The following is a 20,601-nucleotide window of genomic DNA, read 5'->3' as shown; positions in this document are numbered from 1 at the left end:
AGAAAGAAATAGGAAGTTTGAATAAACCAATTACTAGTAAGGCGATTGAATCAGTAGTCAAAAATTTTCCATCAGAATACCCAAGGACCAGATAGCTTCATTGGCGAATTTTAATTTAAAGAAAAATCAATGCCAATCGTTCTCAAACTCTTCAAAAAATCAACAAGGAAGGTACACTTTCAAACTTATTTTACAAGGTCAGCATTATTTTGATAGTGATAAAGTGGTAGCAAATCAGTTTCAATGGCACATAAAAGGGCCATTCTCCATGATCAAGTAGGACTTATGGGAAGCTGATTGTTCAATATCTGCAAATCAATCAATACTATACATCATATTAATACAATAAAAAAGAATCATATGATCATAATAGATACAGAAGAAGCATTTCATAAAATTCAACATCTGATGCTGAAAAAAAAAAAAAAAAACAACTTAGGGATAAAAGGAATGTTACCTCAACATAATAAAGACTATATATGAGAAGCCCACAGCTAACATCATAATGGAGAAAGATTGAAAGCTTTTCCTCTAAGGTCAAGAATAGGATGAGGGTGCCCACTCTCATCACTCTGTATTTAGCACTGGAAGTCTTGCCAGAGCAATCAGGCAAGAAAACAGAAAACATCAGAATTGAAAAAGAAGTAAAACTGTCTCTATTTGCAGTTGACATGATTTTGCATATTGAAAATCCTAAAGGCTACCAAAAAACAGATCTAATCAACAAATTCAGAAAAGTTTCAAGATACCTTTTTTGCATTAACATGCAAAAATCAGTAGTGTTCTATACAGAAAAGAAATAAAAATATTGGCCACACCTGCCCAAGGACATTACCAGCAGATATATCCAGAAACCCAATCTAAGCTGACTGGTGAAAAACTGTCTCTGCCAAAGTGAACCTGCAATGTCTGGAAATGAAGACCACATACTCAAATGCACAGATACCAATATAAGGAATCGAGGATCATTCAAAATCAGGTAAATTTGACATCACCAAAGGGAATTAATAAATCTAATAACTGATCCTAAAGAAATGGAGATCTATGAAATGTCACATAAAGAATTTAGAATAATCTTCTTAAAGAAGTTTAGTGAACTACAAGAGCATACAGACTAACCAACAGTCTCCAACCTTTTTGTTATTAGTCGAATTAATTTAATTCATCTAATCAATGAATTCAGTAAAGTTTCAGGATACAAAATTAAAATACAAAAATCAGTAGAGCAACTATTCACTAACAATAAATTATTTGAAAAAGAAATAAGAAAATAACCCCATTTACAGTAGCATCAAAAAATAATAAAATACTTAAGAATACACTTAACCAAGGAGAATAAAGATCTCTACTCTGCAAACTACAAGATATTGATGAAATTAAAGAAGAGACAAATAACAGAGAGGTATTCTGTGCTCATGAATTCAAAGAACTAATATTGTTAAAAATGTCCATAGTACCCCCAATCATCTGTAGATTCAATGGAATACCTATCAAGATTCCAATGGCATTTTTGATGAAAGTAGAAAAAACAATTCTAAAATTTATATGGCACCACAACAGACTAAGAATAACCAATATAATCCTGAGAAAGAACAAAATGGGAGGCATCACACTTCCTGATTTCAAACTACACTACAAAGCTACAATAATCAAAAACAGTACAATATTGGCATAAAAACAGACACATAAATAATGGAGCAGATTGAAAGCCCAGAAATATACAAAGCATATACTAATATTTGAAAGGGAGCCAAGAATATTCAATGGAGAAAAGACATTTCTTCAATAAATGTTGCTGAGGAACCTGGATATTCACATGTATGTAAAAGAATTAAATTAGACCCCTGTATTACATTAATCACAAAAATTAACCATAATGGAGTAAAGACTTATATAAGATCTGAAATCATGACTCTCCTGGGTGAAAACCTAAGAAAAAAGCTCCTTGATTTGGGTCTCAGAAATAATATTTTGGATATGGCACCTAAAGCACAAGCAACAAAATAAAAAGTAAACAAGTGGGACTACATCCAACTAAAAAAATTCTCAATAACAAAAAGAATGATAAATACAAACTATGTAATGGGAAAAACGTATTTGCAAACCCTATATCTGATAAGACATTAATATCCAAATATATATAAAGAACACATGGCAAAAAAAAAAAAAAAACATAATTTTAAAATGGACAAAAGACCGGAATAGACATTTTCCAAAGTCAATATATGACTAGCCAACAGGTACATGAAAAGATGCTCAATATCACTAATCATTAGGGAAAAACAAATCAAAACTGTAATGGCATCACACCTATGCCTGTTAGAATGGCCATTATCTAAAAGATAAGGGATGGTACATGTTGGTAAGGATGTGGAGAAAAAAGAAACTTTGTGCACTGTTGGTAGGATTGTAAAGTGGTACAGCTACTATGAAAAACAGCATGGAGGATCCTCAAACAATTAAAAAAAACTGTAACTACCATAAAATTCAGCATTTCAATTTCTGGGAATATATTCAAAGGAAAGGAAAACACTATCTCAGAGATACCTGCATTTCCTATACTTACAGCAGTAGCATTTACAATAGCTAGGACATGGAAAAAACAAGTGTGTTCATTAATAGATAATAAAAAAAGTGTGGGGTTTGTGTGTGTATATTCAATATATATATATATATATATATATATATTCTGAATAGATATATATATTCAATAGAATATTATGTATCCATAAAAAATGAGTCATCCTGACATCTGTGACAATATGGATGGTACTTGTGCTTGAGGGTATTATGCTAAGTCAAATAAGTCAGAGAAAGACAAACACTGAATGACCTTACTTATCTATGGGATCTGAACAAACAAACAACAATACCTCAACAAATTCCTAGAAAAAGACTTGAAAGTTTGGGTTATTAGAGATGTAGGTGGAGGGGTGAGAATTGGAGAAAGTTGGTCAAAGATACAAATTTCCAATTATAAGTACTGGGAATGTAATGTACAACATGACAACTATAGTTACACTGCTATGTGTGTGTGTATGAAAGTTGTTGAGAATAAATCCTAAGAGTTCTCATCACAAAAAAATTGTCTTTTTCATTTTCTTTTTAATGTATCTATATGACATGATAGATGCTAATTAAGCTTATTTTTGTAATAATTTTATAGTGTATGTAAGTGAAATCAATACTGTACATCTTAAATTTATACACTGATGTATGTCAATAATATCTCAATAAAACTGGAACATTTATTATAAAAAGTTTTACTTAATTTGAAAGTGTTTAGTAGAAATATGTAATCATAAGTTTATTCTTTTTGTAATTTATACAGATTTTTAAAAAATTTGTCAGTATAACTTAAATGTGTAACCTAGGTGAAAATAACTTGACTTATTGCTTAAGCAATTTTACATAATTTCTACATTTTATTTGATAGAAAAAATTACTGACTAAAGCAGGTGTCTAGAACCCCTGGGCTGCAGACAAGTATCTGTCTCTGGCCTGTTATAAACCAGGCAGCATAGCAGGCGGTGAGCAGTGGGCAAGCGAATGAAGCTTCATCTGTATTTGCAGCTGCTCCTCAGCACTAGCATCACCGTGGCCTCAGCTCCACCTCAGATCATCAGGGATTAGATTCTTACAGGAGCATCGGTCCCTGGTGCCAAAAAGGTTGGGGACCACCGGAGTAAAGGATGGCGGTTTATCCTGTTTCTTTATTGTCTATTATACCTAATAGCAGAGAGGCTATTGCACAGAAGGTAGCCAATAAATATTGTTTGGTTAAATGAGCATTTTAAAATAATTCATAAAATAATTCTAAATGGTAACAATTTATAGCTATAATTTCCATTTTACATTTTTCTCTATATTGAAGAGATTTATAAAGATATGAGGAAAAAAAATGTGTAGCTTCCAGATTAGGATTCCATATCTTTGACTTGCAGTTATTAAACTCCTCCTCCACTGTCTTTCAGTAATGAATGTACCATATACTGATAATAGTAAGTCTGATATTCTAAAGTGAAAATATAATAAAACTGAGCCACTGTGATCTAATAGTGTGTATTAATCGCACCTAGTTCAAATCCAGAACTAGAGATATTTAGAACCATTTGAGAAAGTTGTTCGAACAATAAAGCTAAAGGATTCTTGACTTTTGGCTGGGGTGGGTGGGTGGGTGGGTGGGTGTGTGTGTGTGTGTGTGTGTGTGTGTGTTTAGTGCTGGCCAAATAACCATTAACTGGTTATATTAAAATAAGCCAAAAAACAGTCATGGGAAGAATACCTTGTGTTTAATACCAAACTAACCAATTTCAGCCTAGTATTCTAAAGGATAAGGTCTGTGTCACATTACATTCAGGGGCAAGAGTGTATAAGCATAACATTTCCTTGCAAATATGAATTTTCAAGAGAAAAAAATAAGAACACATGAAAAGAAATCAGAAAATGAAAAACAATGTGTTTTTATACAAACAACAGGGCAAAACAATGAGATTTCCAAATTAAGGCCACATGTGTTGAGAGAGATGTGACAAGTACTTGGTTGAAAACAAGCTATTGAAATCAAGATTAAAACAATAAGCTGAGACATTTACACAACAGATAAAAGCAGTGCTCAAAAAGATAGTGATTTTTGAAATTTCCATGTCTTATGCCAAGGAGAGAATCACATCCTGTCCCAACACCCACTGATAATTTAAAATCCAAAGTTAAATCCTTATGAAAGACTAGACTGGTAAGAAAATAACTGTATGACTAAATTGTTATTTTTTGCCCTGAAGGTGATTAACAGCAACAAGGATTCATTTTAAATATATTTTTTAACAAAGGTAAAATTAACTAGGCTGAGTCTGTCCTCCTAATTCAAAACTTGCATTATGTGTGCAAAAAAATAAAAATAAAGAACAGCTTCAACTCAGGATTACTGTCTTACTTGATGCAATCAGAAGTAAAGAAAAAGAAACATCTATTAATCTCTATGGTCACACTAATAAAGTCAAAATTGCTAAGAAAACAAAAATTTTGATGAATTCTATCTGCTGTGTTAATTTTATCTTTTCAAAGCAGCAGATGTTTAATTTTCTTCTATTGTCTTTTCTATATTTCATTTATCTGTTCTAATTTTTATTATTTCCTTCTTCCTACTGTGAGCTTTGAATTGATAAAAACTTGATAAGAGATTATATGAACATGTACTTTGATTTCTTTTAGTGCAACAATTCTTTTGCATATGAGAAAATGGTCATCTAGAAAGATATGAAGCTTTTCCAATATTAATTTACAGATAATGGAAAAGTCAGTGTCTTAGCATAATTTTGCTTGCAAGTCTTAAGTAAAAAAATATCCATTGGAAGGACATTGGGAATTTTCAAGAAAATTAAGCAAACATCACAGCACTTAGCTTTGTGGTGAGTAAAAAGTCATCAAGTAGCTTAGATATCCACCTTCTGCTCTCAGTTGCATGGTCCTTGACTCTGTTTTTCTGTGCACACCTGCTCTTCAGGGCTCCACCTCTGACCTACTTAATCTCTGGGTCCCAAGAAAGATATTCTATCTAACATGTGTTAGAGATTTTCCTGTATCCTATGAGCTATGACTTGTGGTAATAGATATCACAAGGTATAAATATTGTTCTCTATGCACACCCCTTTATCCCAGAGTGTCAATCCACTGTAAATTAAAGGAACTGATATGTGAGGAAAAAATAATTTAAAAAAAAATCAAGTCATGATTAAAAAGAAAAACAAAATCTTCTGCTGATGAATTCAGTGTTCTTTCTCCATTACTTTTCTGCCTATTAGAATTTTTTTAAGCAGAGAAAAAAACCTAATAATCAATTTGTGTGACATTTGCCCATTTGATCAACATGGAGGAGGCAGAGCAGTTTTGAATATATTTTGACGGTGAGCTTCAAAGCTTAATCCATTGCATAAAGATTAAATACATTCATTTTTAGCACATTATAGAATCTCATGTGTTATTTTAAAATGATTAATTGAATGCCATCTAGCTCAGAAGCAACTTTTTCAAACTACCCTGTACATATCTGTGGATATGTAGATATAGATAAAACTTATCTTTGAGGACAAAACCTGTCAGATCACCTATTGCCAAAATCAGAGAGAAGTTCATATTAACAGAAAGATGTTGAAGATAAACAAAATAAAATTATTCAAATGTTTACTCATTTTTCATCACTATATAAGCAATCTGACTACGTGAAAAAATTTTAAAAAGGTACTTTGTTCATCTATACTATTATTTTTTTTACTTTTATGGCTCAAGTGCTCTGCTTGTACACACTTGAAAGTTGGACAGTGAAAAACTTCTGTTGGATTTATTTTCCTCCTTTTTTGATGATAACTTACACATCATCCCAATATTTTCCAACAGAATACCATGCTGGAGGAAGTTCATTATGTAGCAAAAAAAAAAAAAAAAAAAGACAAAAAGACAGAAAACAAAAACAACAACAACAAAAACTATTCAATAATCAAAAAGCTTCTCACAATACTAAATTAAAGTAAAAGTTTCCTCAGAGCAGTATCGCTAAGATCTTTAACATCTGAATCTAACATCCATGACAGTGTCTGATCAAATAAGTATCTGTTGAATAAATTAACGATCCATTTTGTAAAACCTCTGGAGCAGCTTCTAAGTTTCAATTTTTTGTTTTCTTTCTTGCTCATCAATTTCTATTTAGCTCTATAAAAGGTGTTGAAGAAATGAATAATATCTAATGCATGTATTTACGAAACACATTTGTAATGCAGTGAGCTAGGTCTCCTGGCTCTACTTAGAAATAAACTTTGTAATACAATTATTACTGTTATTATTAGTAGTAGTTTTAATTATAATGACCACAATAATAATATTAACCGATTATACTGTTACCAAGGCAATTGTTCTAGAAACTCTGCATCCCAACTCAATTGTATACATTCTATAGATAAAGAACTGAGAAACAGACTCATTTGGCTAGTGATTGAAATTTTAAAAGATTCTCCTTGAAAAACTAAAAAATGAATTACACAAAATATTTGATAGCAAATATTTGATAGCTGTTTGATAGCATTTAAACATTGGTTTAGTTAGAGTCAATATAGAAAAAGGAATGCTTTGATGTAAAAATTAGGTAAATAATTTTGTCTTTCTAAAAGAGAATAATAAACATATGGAAAACATGAGAAAAGGCACATTAAACAAAAGGTCTATTAAGTTTAAAAAAAAGCACATGACATTTCTTCAGGATTAAGCTAAATATTTTCTATTCTGCTCTGTCTGTATGCTGCCAATTAATTATTTGTGATATTAGCTCTCATTTATTTATTTCATTCTGTTTTTACCCAATTATGAACACTCAAATCATTTGGGTGCAGAAAAATAGAGACTGTACAATTGTTTAGTATTAAGTAGATTAAACAATTTGTTCACCGATGCTTTACTTAGGTACTTGGGAATATATAGGAAGGTGAAGTTCAATTTTACATAAAAAAGTTAAGACAAGTATATTTGGTCATGTACATGTCTTCTTATTACTATTTGGTCACCTCATTTTCTTGCTCTTTTGGTTTCGAGTGGTTATAAATATCCCACACTTCAATCTATAGTCTCAGAATTATTTCTCTATATTAATTTAATAATTATGAATTCTTGACTTCCATATAACCATGTATAGTCCTATAAGTCATATGTATATGTCATTAAAAAATACAATAAAACCTGGAAACCCAAGAAAAATCTCTCCACTACCCTCTACTACAAGATTAGTATGTGCTTTCCAGACTGAGGGGGGATATTCTATTTATAACTCTCATTTGTTTCTTACCATGTGGCCAAGTTTCCACTTATTACATGTCTGCTTGCCTTAATATTAACTTCCAGTTTGGAGCACTGTAAATTGTTTCTCAACCCCTAAATTAAAGCAAATGATATCCACTCCACCTCTACCACCAATTTTACTAGAAGCCACTTCAAAGATTCCATTTTTTAAAAAAAATGAAGTATGGCCACTGCTTCCTGAAGCCAAGGTTAGCCTTGTTCATAATGAAGTGAAGCTTTCTCTGATTTTCCTTCTATTTAAAACTGACAGTTTTTTTCCAAGACATTTTATTCTCCTGCATGGTTGTTGTTGCTGTTATTAAGGAAGGAATGGGAGATGGGAAAAGGAAAATGGCTCTGGTGGACTCTGCCTTAGTCAGTGTTCTTTGTGACCAGTACACGTGTGTTTGCAGTGACATTCCAGTATCACATTTTAGCTATCTTTATCAACATAAAAGTTCTAAAACATTTAAAGATTGTCTCAGCTACACACAATTTCTAAGAGAGCAGCAGAATATATTTCTTATGTTGTCACTGGCTTATTAAAATAAAAGTGAATGCAGAAAAGACAAAAAACAAAACAAAACACAAAACACCTCTATAACTTCAACTTTTAGCTTTTTCATCAAATCTCTACTTTTTGACCATTCTCTCAAATGTTCATTGATACTAGCCTCTCCAGCTTAATATCATGGTGCTTATTACACAAGCTACTGTCACTTTCCTCACCTATTTACACTGTGACTATAACTTAAGCTCCAGGGCAATGTATCATCAAACTGAAAGTACACTATTGCTTCCCCGGTCCCCAGGGCTCCATTCTGCACTCCTGCCCTGCATATATACATAGATCTTGGGCACATAGTAACAGATCAGAAAACAGTTACAGATGCTTATAGTCACACTTTCTACTTACTACCACCACAGGAGCTGCTGAAGAGTAGAATATCCACCCCTCTTACACACGCACACAAAACCAGTTTGACTTAAATTGAAGATCTGTTCCTTCAGAAAAGGTTCTTGGGGCCTGAAGGTGCTTGCTATTCCACAGCCTTTTCAAAGCAATTTATCTGCTTGGGTCTTTCAAATACTGCAGGCCTTGGGAATTTGCACCCTAAATCTACATGAGGGTTGACAAAAGGTTATGATAAAGGGAGACTCTATTTCTCCTCCACTCAGAGTCAAGGCCATGAGAATGAATGTGCTTGCCTCCTCCCTTTGTGAGGTAGAATTTTTGCTGGTTTGCCCTTTGAACAAGGGCATGGTATTTTGGGGGATCTCAGCCACACACAGGTTCTCATCCATGCTCCCCATCACGCTTGGGACCTAGGTTGTTTTGTGCCTCCCTGTATGGCTGTTACAGGATGGGCAAATGCCCCAGGATTTTAGTCCTCACCTCTTTGAAAATAGAAATTAGGCACTTCATTTAATTCAGCAATGTTATAATGGTGTTTCTCTTCTGAATATAATGGTCTACTTTCAGTTCCTAGCACAACGTCCCCGCTTTCCCAAGACCTTTTGCCAAACGATGTTTCATCTGCTTCACTTATTCTTTCCGTACACATTTCATGTACACGCGCGCATACACACACCTTATTGGGGTTAGTTCCTTCTCATTCTCTAGATCCGATTTTAAACATTATTTGCTCAGATTAGTCTTCCTTAACTGTTAAAATCACAAGGTGGTGTCAGCAGTATTTTATACTTGGGCATTTTCAAGAGGCAGGCTGTCCTGAAGCAGAAGTTTAGGTTCCCAGATTCTGCACTGCAGCCCTTATCCCAAAGAACTAAACTATCATTTATTATATAATAAATGTACTACAGGAATAAAATATTACTCAGTGTTACCACATAGAGGATATAAAGAAATGGGTGGGGAGGACAGGAGGAGAAAGAGAGAGATGGACAGACAGACATGTACCTCTTCAAGAACTTAGGAACTTGCTAGTCAGGAACACTTAATAAGTTACAGGTGCAGCTCAACAGAGACTCCTGAAGTGATGCCTAGTTCTCTATTGTTTTAGAAACTAAAATACTTAGGGAAGGAAAATTGTAAAAATTCCCACGCCTAAATGTCCACGGGATGTGATTTTCTCTTCTAATTCAATACAATGTTCCTTGCCTGCTTCCAGAGGATAAATTAGGATTTGTGCACATATGTTACAAAGTCAAAATAAGCCCTTGTGGGGCTTGATCTTCACATTGTTTTTTAACTTCTGCCAAGCAACTGTTCACTGTAGGACTTCCACATTAAGCTTCACATACTGATTGTCAGCTTCAACGAAAAGCTTTCATACAGTCTTATCTTTAGTAATCAAAATCTTGAGTTCTAAGAACATCAAATGAATCTATTTTTGCTGAGTTTAAGAAACTAACACGAATTTTAAAACAACACTTAAAATGCTATTTATATCTATTCTTTTAAAAACATTTAAAATAGCTAAGTTGTCATTAGGATTTAATAAGCATTTCTTAATTCTCCAACTTTCCAGATATCTTCATTTGATCATCTAATAGACTATATTTGATAAAAACCAGGGGCTCTTTCAAAAGTATGCTCCCCAACATGAGGAAAACATCTTAAAGTATTCTCGATTTCACCACTATATCTTCTCATAATAGAGCACCAAATTATCAAAAAGAGAATTCCATGATTACAACAGTATACTCTACTATCTTTGTGCTTTGCACTCCTCCAAATGCCATCATATTGCAGCCCTTTAAATTTTATGGCTAGATGCACATGGGAGTTGAAAAAAGCAGACAGGGCTTTAAGAGGATTAATACTTTAAAAAGAACAAATTCAAGAATTTTATCAAGTCCAATTAACAGTAATAAGAGACATCACCGCCCTAAAAAAAAATGTACAATTAACAAATATCTTCTGAGCGCTTGTCATGTAGCAAGCACAGTTTACACACAATATCCATAGCAATTTAAAACTGCTATCTCACTAAAGCTCTTAATATGTTTATATTACAAATGTGGATACACACATTTACACATACATACAAATAATACAAAATACCTGGAGGGCCGTAAGGATATTGGCTAAGGCCTGTCCGTATGTGTCATGACAGTGAACGGCAAGAGCACTGGGTGGGATTTCCTTTATGACACTTTCCAACATTCTCTTCATGCTTCCTGGAGTTCCCACACCAGTTGTGTCTCCCAGAGAGATCTCATAACAGCCCATGCCATACAGTCTCTTAGACACCTATTGGGACACGTGAAGAGTTAGTAAAACCATGGAAATGAACAGACTCGATCCCTATTGTTCCTAGCAAACATCATCTAGAGGTAAAAATCACAACTAAAATTGTTACATTTCCATGGAAAACATTTTAGTTTCCTGGTCTTTCTCCTTGCTCATTAAATCTTAAGTGTTTTATAAAACTTTGAATGACATTACTATAATTATCTTTTTTCTAATACTCAAGTTTGCGTCAGAGTCATAACTGTCTGGCTACATGTTCAATTAGGATTTATAAACTATAATTTCAACTAAGGGAGGTTTGCTTTTCTCAACTCTTTAATCAAACAGAAGCATGACAAATTTACCTTGGAAGTAGCATTTCTCCATGCATTAGAATAGGCATCAAGAGACATCTATACCAGTTTCAGCTCTGTCGCTCAGTACCTACGTAATTGGTAGAATCACTAAATAGTTCTGGCTTAATTTTGGGGGAGTCATAAATGAATGTACTTGTGAATGTGACCTTGCATTTCTTGACTCAAGTGCTAAGTAGTGATCTTATAAAGACGTAAATTGCAAGGTTCTTTCAAGCTGAATAACTAATGTTACTTTCAAAGAGGAATAAGATTTTGCATGAAAGCAGTGTGGTATTGTGACAAAGACATGCATTCTGGATCAAACAAGCCTGGGTCTAAATCTCAGGTGCCACCCATGCTAGGAATGTGATACTAGGCAGAAGGTTAATCTTTTAAAACTTCAGTCTCTATTCTGTAAAATACAGACAATGAAACACTCTTATTTAGCATACTTTCTAAATCTTATTATTTAATTTTTTAAAGAGTTACGATAATAATGATGTTAATAATGGCATGGTTGGCTACGAAAATGAAATGAGAACACCTAGAAATCACTTTGTACAAAATATGGCACATGGCCACTCATTAACTCATTGTGTATTTCCTCAGTGCCATTTTATGCCATGTACTGTGATAGGTGCTAGAATATAACGGGGACACAAATCTTGAGATGGCTCATGCTGTTATAGAACCTGGAGTCAAATGAAGATAGACCTTAATCAATCCCATTTGGGAATGTATAAATATAGCTAAAATACGAATTCTGAAACAAAGAAACAAGATAAGAGCATGTGGCAAAGGAAACTGACCTAGATCTGTCAAACAGGAAGGGCCCAAGTGACAGCTTAAGGTAAAGTAAACATTAACTTGTTGAGAAGGCTGAGAAGAAAGGTATAAGAATAATATTCCGGGTAGAATATCAAAAGCAGAGGCTAGTGTATTCCAGGCAGCCAAAATATAAAATGCAAAGAGCACTTCAGGCAGAGAAACAGTCAAATGCAAAGGACAGTGTGATGAGGAAGCCAAAACCAAGAGGAAATGAAGCTACATAAAGGAGAGGTAGGCATGGGGCAGATATATAGGGCGTGGCAAACCAACTAAGTTTAAGAGTTTGGTTGAGGATTCTATCATAAGAGTAATAAAAGGCCGTGATAGTATCTGGGGTAGTGGTGTTTTTCAGAAAGGCAATAACAATATGAAAACAGGTTGGTGGGTACTCAGAAGGGCTAACTAGTCCAGGTAGGAGGCAGTTATCAGATGGAAACTTGGATGAAATATCATAATGTTCATTCTCCTTTACTGCCTATTAAATGCTGGAATTTCTTAATGCTCAAATAGAGAAGCATGAGGTTACAAAGGAGAAACCTAGCAGGTTGGAAGAAAATCACAAGTGTGGTGTCAAGGGAATACAAGAGACATACAGGTGTCAGGAAGGATAGAAGAGTCACTAATCCCAAATTCTGCTAAGGAGTCAAGATTAGGATTGAATACAATTTTGCACTTCTTGACCCAAGTGCTAAGTAGTTACCCTAAAAAGAGGGATTTCAGTGGAGTGAATAGTCTAGAATTCAATCTGGAGTATGATGAAGAGTTTTTGGCACATGAGAAAATGGACATCACTACTGTAGGCAGCCCTCTGAAGTTTAGATGTAGAAGGCTAGAGATATTCGATAACTATAAGAAGATGCTGAATTCTGAAAGTTTTCAGATGGAAGAGGCTTGAATATGTTCCAGTGTCAACAGGAAGAATTCCATCACCACTGAATAATCAGGTGAGTAAATGAGGAGAAAGACTAGAGACTTGAATGAACAGAGTGAACACAATTTGCAATAGTCATTGCAGAGAGTAAGAGAGTGGGTTGGCTACAAAATATATAAAATAGCCCATTCTATTGGACCTACAGAAGGCCCATCAAAGGCTGCTGGTCACAAATTTCTAATGTTTCCAATCTGCCTGTTACATGATTCTTTTCAGCATCTCCTCGGGCATGCTAGTGCAGGAATGGACAGCCTGAGTGTGTGTGTGATCCTTCCAAACATGGCAGGAGGCAAAGGCAGAAGAGCGAGAGATTTGGCATATAGGCTGAGTTGGATTCAGGTTTTGTGGAGCCTAATATTATACCATTTTTGAAGTGTTCTTTAAGAAAAAAAATATATATTTGTGAATATAAATTAATAACGGTCTTATATAACATCTGAACTTCATTTTTTTTATATATATATAGTATTTCTGCCTCTTTGTGCAAACGTCTTGCTTAAATAATGGACCATGAGATAGATATCTCTCATTGGAAAAATTTGCAGTAAATTTCAAAAGTGCAAATGAATGCTCAAAAATAGAATTGGCTTTAGACAAACTGATAGTTTAGCCAGCTAAATTTTAATTTTTCTAACAATGCCATCTTCACTGCTTCCTACCATCCACATTACTAAATTTATGAAAATTAACAACCTTAACAACAGGTGCACATTAATATATTTCATATACAAATGAGTTTCAGAGATAATCTAATAAGATAGTCTAATGTAACCTCAAACTAAGCATTTTGTATTCATTGGTATTAATTAATAAACAGAAAGAGTAAGTAAAATGAACTTTAATAAGCAGGTCCTTAATGACTATATTCTAGTGCTGTAAAATTGCTCTTTGATAGCAACTCGAATCTCAGCAGTAAGACCTATAGGATCTCCAAGGAACAAAATATTGAAGCACTATATACTATGACACAAGTGCCAAAGTACCCAGGGGAAAATAAAGAAATGATACCTGAACAACCAAGGCAAAGTTAACAAATATGTGCATGAACTGCCCTGACATTTTGGTAGAAGTAGAAAGGTCACTCACTATGTTCTACCCACATAAAAACAAAACAAATATTTTTATTCCCTCCACCTTTGAGCTCCCAAATGTTAAAACTCGGGTGTTATTTAACTTTAAAACAGTTATAGCCAATATATAGGTCTTCAGTGTTTCAATAAAACTATCAGTTAAATAATCATATGTGTCCCACTCCGTGGTCCTCCTTAACTTTTGTTATGCAGGTGCAATAAATAGTAAGGAAAACAGTCCACTTTTAAAAATAATATGCATCATTTTACCGTGAAACAGAAAAACAGGCATATCCTACCTCTGTCACTTTTTGCGGTGTGATGCTTCCTTCATATGGACAGCCCAGGACACAAGACACGTACCTAAATTTAAAATATAGGACTATATAAACATGAGTGCATAATTTGCCTTCTAATTTCCATTTTATAAAAACAAATAGCCAAAAAGTCATCAAGAAAATTTATATCAGACTATTCTTCTTCTTTATTATTTAATTCTCAGACCAAACAAAAACAATTTTGGAACATTTTTAATTTAAGTCACATTTTCCTCTTTCTAATAATTCTAATTTGATATATGTTATTTGATGGCAGATAGGAATAAAATAACAGGTATTTATCTTGTGGGGTCTTTATACTAGAGCAGGATATGATATTTGAAGAAGAAAATATCAGCGAAATACATAGTTTGACTTAAATAAGTACATACATTCGACTGTTGACTATCCAGGTCTTTGGAGCCATACAGAAGAGAGCATGTAGATGACTAATTGAACTTTTCTCTTCACTCCCATCTGGATGTTTTGGCCTCATGTAGACAGTCATTAATCACCCCAAATCTCCTAGAACTGGCCACAACCTCAAAATTCATCTTGTTTATCTCGCGGGTATATCTAAATCATTCCAAACAGAAGAGTGTCTAGTCTGTGTTTAAAAGGCTCCAAATAAAGATATTTCATAAGTTTCTCCAACAATTGAATATAAAAAGTCAAGCCTCTCCTACAAGGACAATGATACATTTCCATCTTAAAGTATTAAGCTTTAGAAAAAAAGTCCGTTTTAGCTATTGTCAGCTCAACACCAATCCCATTTTATTAAACTTTCCTCAGAGACTTTGCAACACTTGTATTAAAATAATGCATCACGTATCTGATTGTAAAGAATGAAGCAACTCACATGAGAGAAAGGAGTGGTGGGAAATGAGACTGGAAATTTAGTTCTTTGGGCCAGAATATGAAAGGCTTTAGATAGCAAGGCCCTTGAATGCCATGCCAAGGAATCTGAACTTTGAGATCACTCAAAATTATTAGAAAAGGTAGTGACAAGATCAGATTTGTTTTCTAGAAATGTAACTCTGAGAACTCTGGAAGTGGTTGCCAGAGGAAAAGTGGAGGCAAAAGCATGATAGAAGGCAATACCACATTTCCTTGATTCTAAGATGCTGTCCATTGGAAGATATACTGTGAATTTCATAACAGGTTTTGGAATACATTAAATGATTCACTACATATCCATTGCTTCTAAAGATATAACCTAATTTCAAAATTATTAAAATGTCAATAAAATTGTATTTCGGAATTAAAATAAATAAGCAGTTCCATAAGCCAGGCACAAAGTTATGAGAACAGAGGAGAAAAGAAGGCAAATTTAAGTAAAATTTGAAAGTAATGCTGGGCAGGAAACCCCTCTGTGCTCTTCTAATTACTATAAGCCTATTGTAAGAATAATCTGAATAAATTTCATCAACACGTGAAAAGAAAATGGTCTTATATAAACAACCCTGGAGAAGGTGGCTAAGAATGAAAAATAAATATTTTCAATTTAGATATAATGATTACAGAGAATGTATTGAAAATATAAGTACATTGGTTCTGAACCCAAAATATCTAGAAGTGAGTAAATAGAAAATCCAAGCCATCCATTAACATGCTATCCTTCTAAATGTGAAAGACAAAACAAGCAAAAAATAATTGCAAAACAATATATTAAAAAAAAACCCTTTCTTGAATTCTTAACATATTACCTGACCACAGCTTACCCCTTTATACCATAACCCTGAGTCTCTTCGTGTGCATTTTCATTTACTCAAGTTTTCCCACTGGTCCATCCCAGGCCTATGGTTTGCCAAGTCTTCACACTCCATTGTATTTCATCTTCATATGCTCTCCATCCTATCCTTGTAAGCTGAGTAGTCATTTTTTTAACCTATTCACATGTGGTTACTTTCTCCAAAGTGAATGTGATGGTTCTCAAATATGTTCATTAACTGTGCTTAAACACTGTAAAACAGAAGTTAGCAAACTAAGGCCCAAAAGCCAAATCCTGCTCATCACTCTGCAAAGAAAATTTTATTGGAACAAAGCCATGCTCATCTGGTTACCTATTATCCATGGCTACTTTTGTACTATATCAGCAGAGTTGAGTAGTTGAAACAGAGACCACCTAACCCACAAAACAAAATATTACTGTCTGGCCTTTACAGAAAAAGCTTGCCAACAACTAATAAAAAGTGAGGCATTTTCATGTATGTGCAAAGGCCTCCATCATGATGAAAAGATGCTACCTTGTCTGCTTTGACTAGTGGCTAACATCAGTTTCTAGACTTCTGCTCTTCTCTATTGCAGTGGTTCTTAACCTCAGCTGTACAGAATTACCTGGGGAGCTTAAAAAACAAAGCAAAACATAACCCTGGTGGTTATGATACACTCCATAGTAATTAAACCAAAAACTCAGAAAATGGAATCTAACCACTAGTATTTTAAAATAATTTTTAAATTTCCACTATTCTGCCAAAATTGAAAAACACTCAACTACTAGCAATACAGCTGCACCTGGATTGACTGATTCCCTTGTGTAAAAAGTGATATTATACAGACTTGAGAGTATCTAATCTCAGGAATCTCTTCACTACTACGCCATAGCACTTTTATCCATCTTTGATTGGTTGGTGGTTTAATTTAAAATTTTTACTGTGAGTGTCTTTCCACGGTGATTTTAGTTTCTAAAGGTTTCATGAGTCTTGAGTTATTTAAATGCCCCTATAAAGCAGACCTGACTCCCTTGCCCTTGCCCTGCAGACTTTATCAGTTACTGGACACATTTCTACCCTGATTTCTCAGTGGGGTTTCTACAATACTCATGTGTCATAAATCTACAACCAATAACTACACAGTATAGGTTTCAGTGACTTTGCATTGGTAAGGAGGTGCTTTCAGGTTCTAAGAAAACTCCATATTTACAAATCCATAGTTTAGTGGAATAATATCTTTTCCCAGATAGACATTAAAATCCTATTTCCAAGCCCCTAGGGACTATGTGTGGGATACATACTCCCACATATTAGTGGCATCAATCTGCATGCTTAGCACATTTTCTTTGATGAAATCTGGGGACTTTCTTTTATTTTCTGAGCTTGGCTATATGTTTTAAAAGTCATGTTTGTAATGGAAACAGGAAATGGAGTCTCTGCATCAGCTCAGTCTTTCTTTCTCTAGCCATTATGCAGGTAAATCCAGGAACAACTCCAAATCTCCTTGTGAACATGACAAATCGATTGCTTGAAACATTTGGATGACATATTAAATTCAATATGTCCAAAATGATGCTCATCCCTGTTTCCCCTGCATTTGTCACTTTTTAAAAATGAGGTAGTCATTTTCAGAGTCTTTTCTGCTAAATCACTTGAAGGTCACCTTGGGAACATATTCATAGATTGGCTAATTCTTCCCCTCTAGCCTCTGCAGCTTGAATCTCTGCCAGTGACAGCCCACATGCACAGAATAGTCCATGAGTACCCTCTCCAGGAAAGGCACAGATGTCTCCTACATGCTCTCCTTGTCTCTAGTTTCATGCCACTCCTTTTTACTCCAATATCTATTGCCAAAATAATATTCCTAGAGAATAACTCTAACTACATAATTGTCCATTTTGAAGATCTTTAGTGACTTGCCATTGTCTACTAAATAACCTTGCTATTCATGTTCAGCAATTTGTGAAACTTCAGTTTAACTTTCTACTTCTCTTCTATAATCAACCTCAAAAACTCCTATTCTGGTAAAAGTAAACGTCTTCCTGTTACCCAAATATTTCTTGAGATTTCTCTTCACTATGCCTTTGTTCTTTGTATATTTCCTCCTCTGACTAAAAAGGCCATTATTTCTTATTATGTTCCATATATTTATTTATCTTTAATGACTTCAATTTATTAACACTTTCTCCAAGAACTTTCTCTAAATAACTTCAGAGAAAGTTAATATAGTCTTACTTTAAACTTTATTTTTTTACACTTTTAATTTATTTTTTAAGTGTAGTTGGTATATAATCTTATATTGGTTTTATTAGTTTCATGTGCACAATAGTTTTTTTTGACATTTTTATACCTAACAATGTGATCACCCCACTAATTCTAATTATCTGTCACCGTGTAAACTTATCACAATGTTTTTGACTATATTCCCCTTCCCTTTTTCATTTCATCCCCTCTCTTCTGGTAACCATCTCTTTGGTCTCTTTTTCTATGAGTCTGTTTCTGTTTTGTTTGTTTTGTTGTTTCAGAATCCACATATAGTGAAAACATATGGTATTTGCATTTCTCTACCTGACTTAACTTAGCAATAACTACCTCTAGATCCATCCATGTTGTTGCAAATAGCAAGATTTCATTCTTTTTTTATTTCTGGATGATATTCCATTGTGTGTGTGTGTGTGTGTGTGTGTGTGTGTGTGTGTGTGTGTGTGTGTGTACGCGCGCGCACGCACATCTCCTTTATCCATTCATCTATCGATGAACAGCTGATGAACAGCTAGGGTGCTTCCATATCTTGGTTATTGCAAATAATGCTGCAATGAACGTAAGGGAGCATATATCTTTTCAAATTAGTGTTTTTGTTTTCTTTGGATGAATACTTGTTTGTATAGCATATCTATTTTTAGTTTTTTTTTTTTTTTTGAGGAATTTCCATACTGTTTTCCATAGGGGCTGCTGCACCAGTTTGCAGTCCCACCAACAGCGTACAAGGGTCCTCTTTACTCAACATCCTCACCAACACATGTTATTTGTTGACTACTTGATAATAGCCTTTCTGACTGGTGTGAAGTAGTAACTTGTGGTTTTGATTTGCATTTCCCTGATGATTAATGATGTTGAGCATCTTTTCATGTCTGTTGGCCATCTGTATGTCTTCTTTAGAGAAATTTTTTCATGTCCTCTGCCTCCTTTACAAGCAAATTGTTTATTTTTTTGTTAGTGAGATGATGTGTTTCTTATATATCTTGGATATCAACCCCTTATTGGAGACATCATTTGTGAATATATTCTCCCATTCAGTAGGCTTTTTGTTTTGTTGAAGGTTTCCTTTGCTGTGCAGAAGCTTTTCAGTTTGATGAAGTCTCATTTGTTTATTTTTGCTTTTGTGTCCTTTGTTTGCAGGGATGTATCCAAAAAGATACTACTGAGACTGATGTCACATAATTTACTTCCTATGTTTTCTTCTAGCAGTTTTATGGTTTCAGGCCTTACACAGAACCTTCCAAGACTAATCCAGGAAGAAACAGAGAATCTGAACAGACCTATTACTAGCAATAAAATTGAAGCAGTAATCAAAAAATTCTCAACAAACAAAAGCCCAGGACCAGATGGCTTCACAGGTAAATTCTACTAAACACTTAATAAAGAATTAGTATGTATTCTTCTCAAACTATTCCAAAAAACTGAAGAGAAACACTTCCAAACTCATTCAATGAGGCCAGCATTACCCTGATACCAAAACCAGACACTACAAAAAAAATTACAGGCTAATATCTCTGTGAACATAGATGCCAAAATTCTCAACAAAATACTAGCAAACTGAATTCGACAGTACATTGAAAGGATTATACATCATGATCGAGTGGGATTTATGTTAGTAATGTAAGTATGGTTCAACATCCACAAAACGATTAATATCATGATTCATCACATCAACAAAACCAAAGGTAAAAATCATATGATTATCTCAATAGATGCAGAAAAAGAATTTGACAAGTCAATATCCATTTATGATAAAAACTCCCAACAAACTGGGTACAGAAGGAACTTACCTCTATTTGATACAGGCTATGAAAAAACCACAGATAATATCATATTCAATGGTGAAAAGCTGAAAGCTCTTCTTCCTAAGATCAGGAACAAGACGATGCCCACTCTCATCATTATTATTCAATATAGCACTAGAAGTCCTAGCCATGGCAGTATTTTAAACTTGAATAGGATTTATCTATATGTCTGAATGTACTTGCCTTTTTTTATAACGTCATAATTATTTCTATATATATTATTTACCCAGTCTGCTGGTAACTCTTAAAATTAGGCTAATTTTTTCATTTTGATATTCTACATAGTATCGTAAGATAGCACACTAC

General features: G+C 34.1%; 1 protein-coding gene across 4 annotated transcripts in view; it reads right to left on the bottom strand.

Annotated features, from left to right (window-relative positions):
• Positions 1-20,601, bottom strand: part of HMGCLL1 (3-hydroxymethyl-3-methylglutaryl-CoA lyase like 1) — a 167,379-nt gene that overhangs the window by 67,512 nt on the left and 79,266 nt on the right. For 3 of the 4 annotated variants that reach the window (XM_011375015.1, XM_011375017.1, XM_011375016.1), the window contains 2 exons: positions 14,502-14,565; positions 10,850-11,038 (listed from right to left, as the gene is read on the bottom strand). In XM_011375015.1, coding sequence (XP_011373317.1) covers positions 10,850-11,038; positions 14,502-14,565 — 253 coding nt within the window. The remainder of the gene's footprint in view (positions 1-10,849; positions 11,039-14,501; positions 14,566-20,601) is intronic. The other variant, XM_011375019.1, reaches the window with a different exon arrangement.

The sequence above is a fragment of the Pteropus vampyrus genome, unplaced genomic scaffold (assembly GCF_000151845.1).
Source record: "Pteropus vampyrus isolate Shadow unplaced genomic scaffold, Pvam_2.0 Scaffold260, whole genome shotgun sequence".
NCBI classification, from domain to species: Eukaryota; Metazoa; Chordata; class Mammalia; order Chiroptera; family Pteropodidae; genus Pteropus; species Pteropus vampyrus.
The sequence above is the reverse complement of the archived record's forward strand: the minus strand, read 5'-3'. Positions and strand labels throughout refer to the sequence as shown.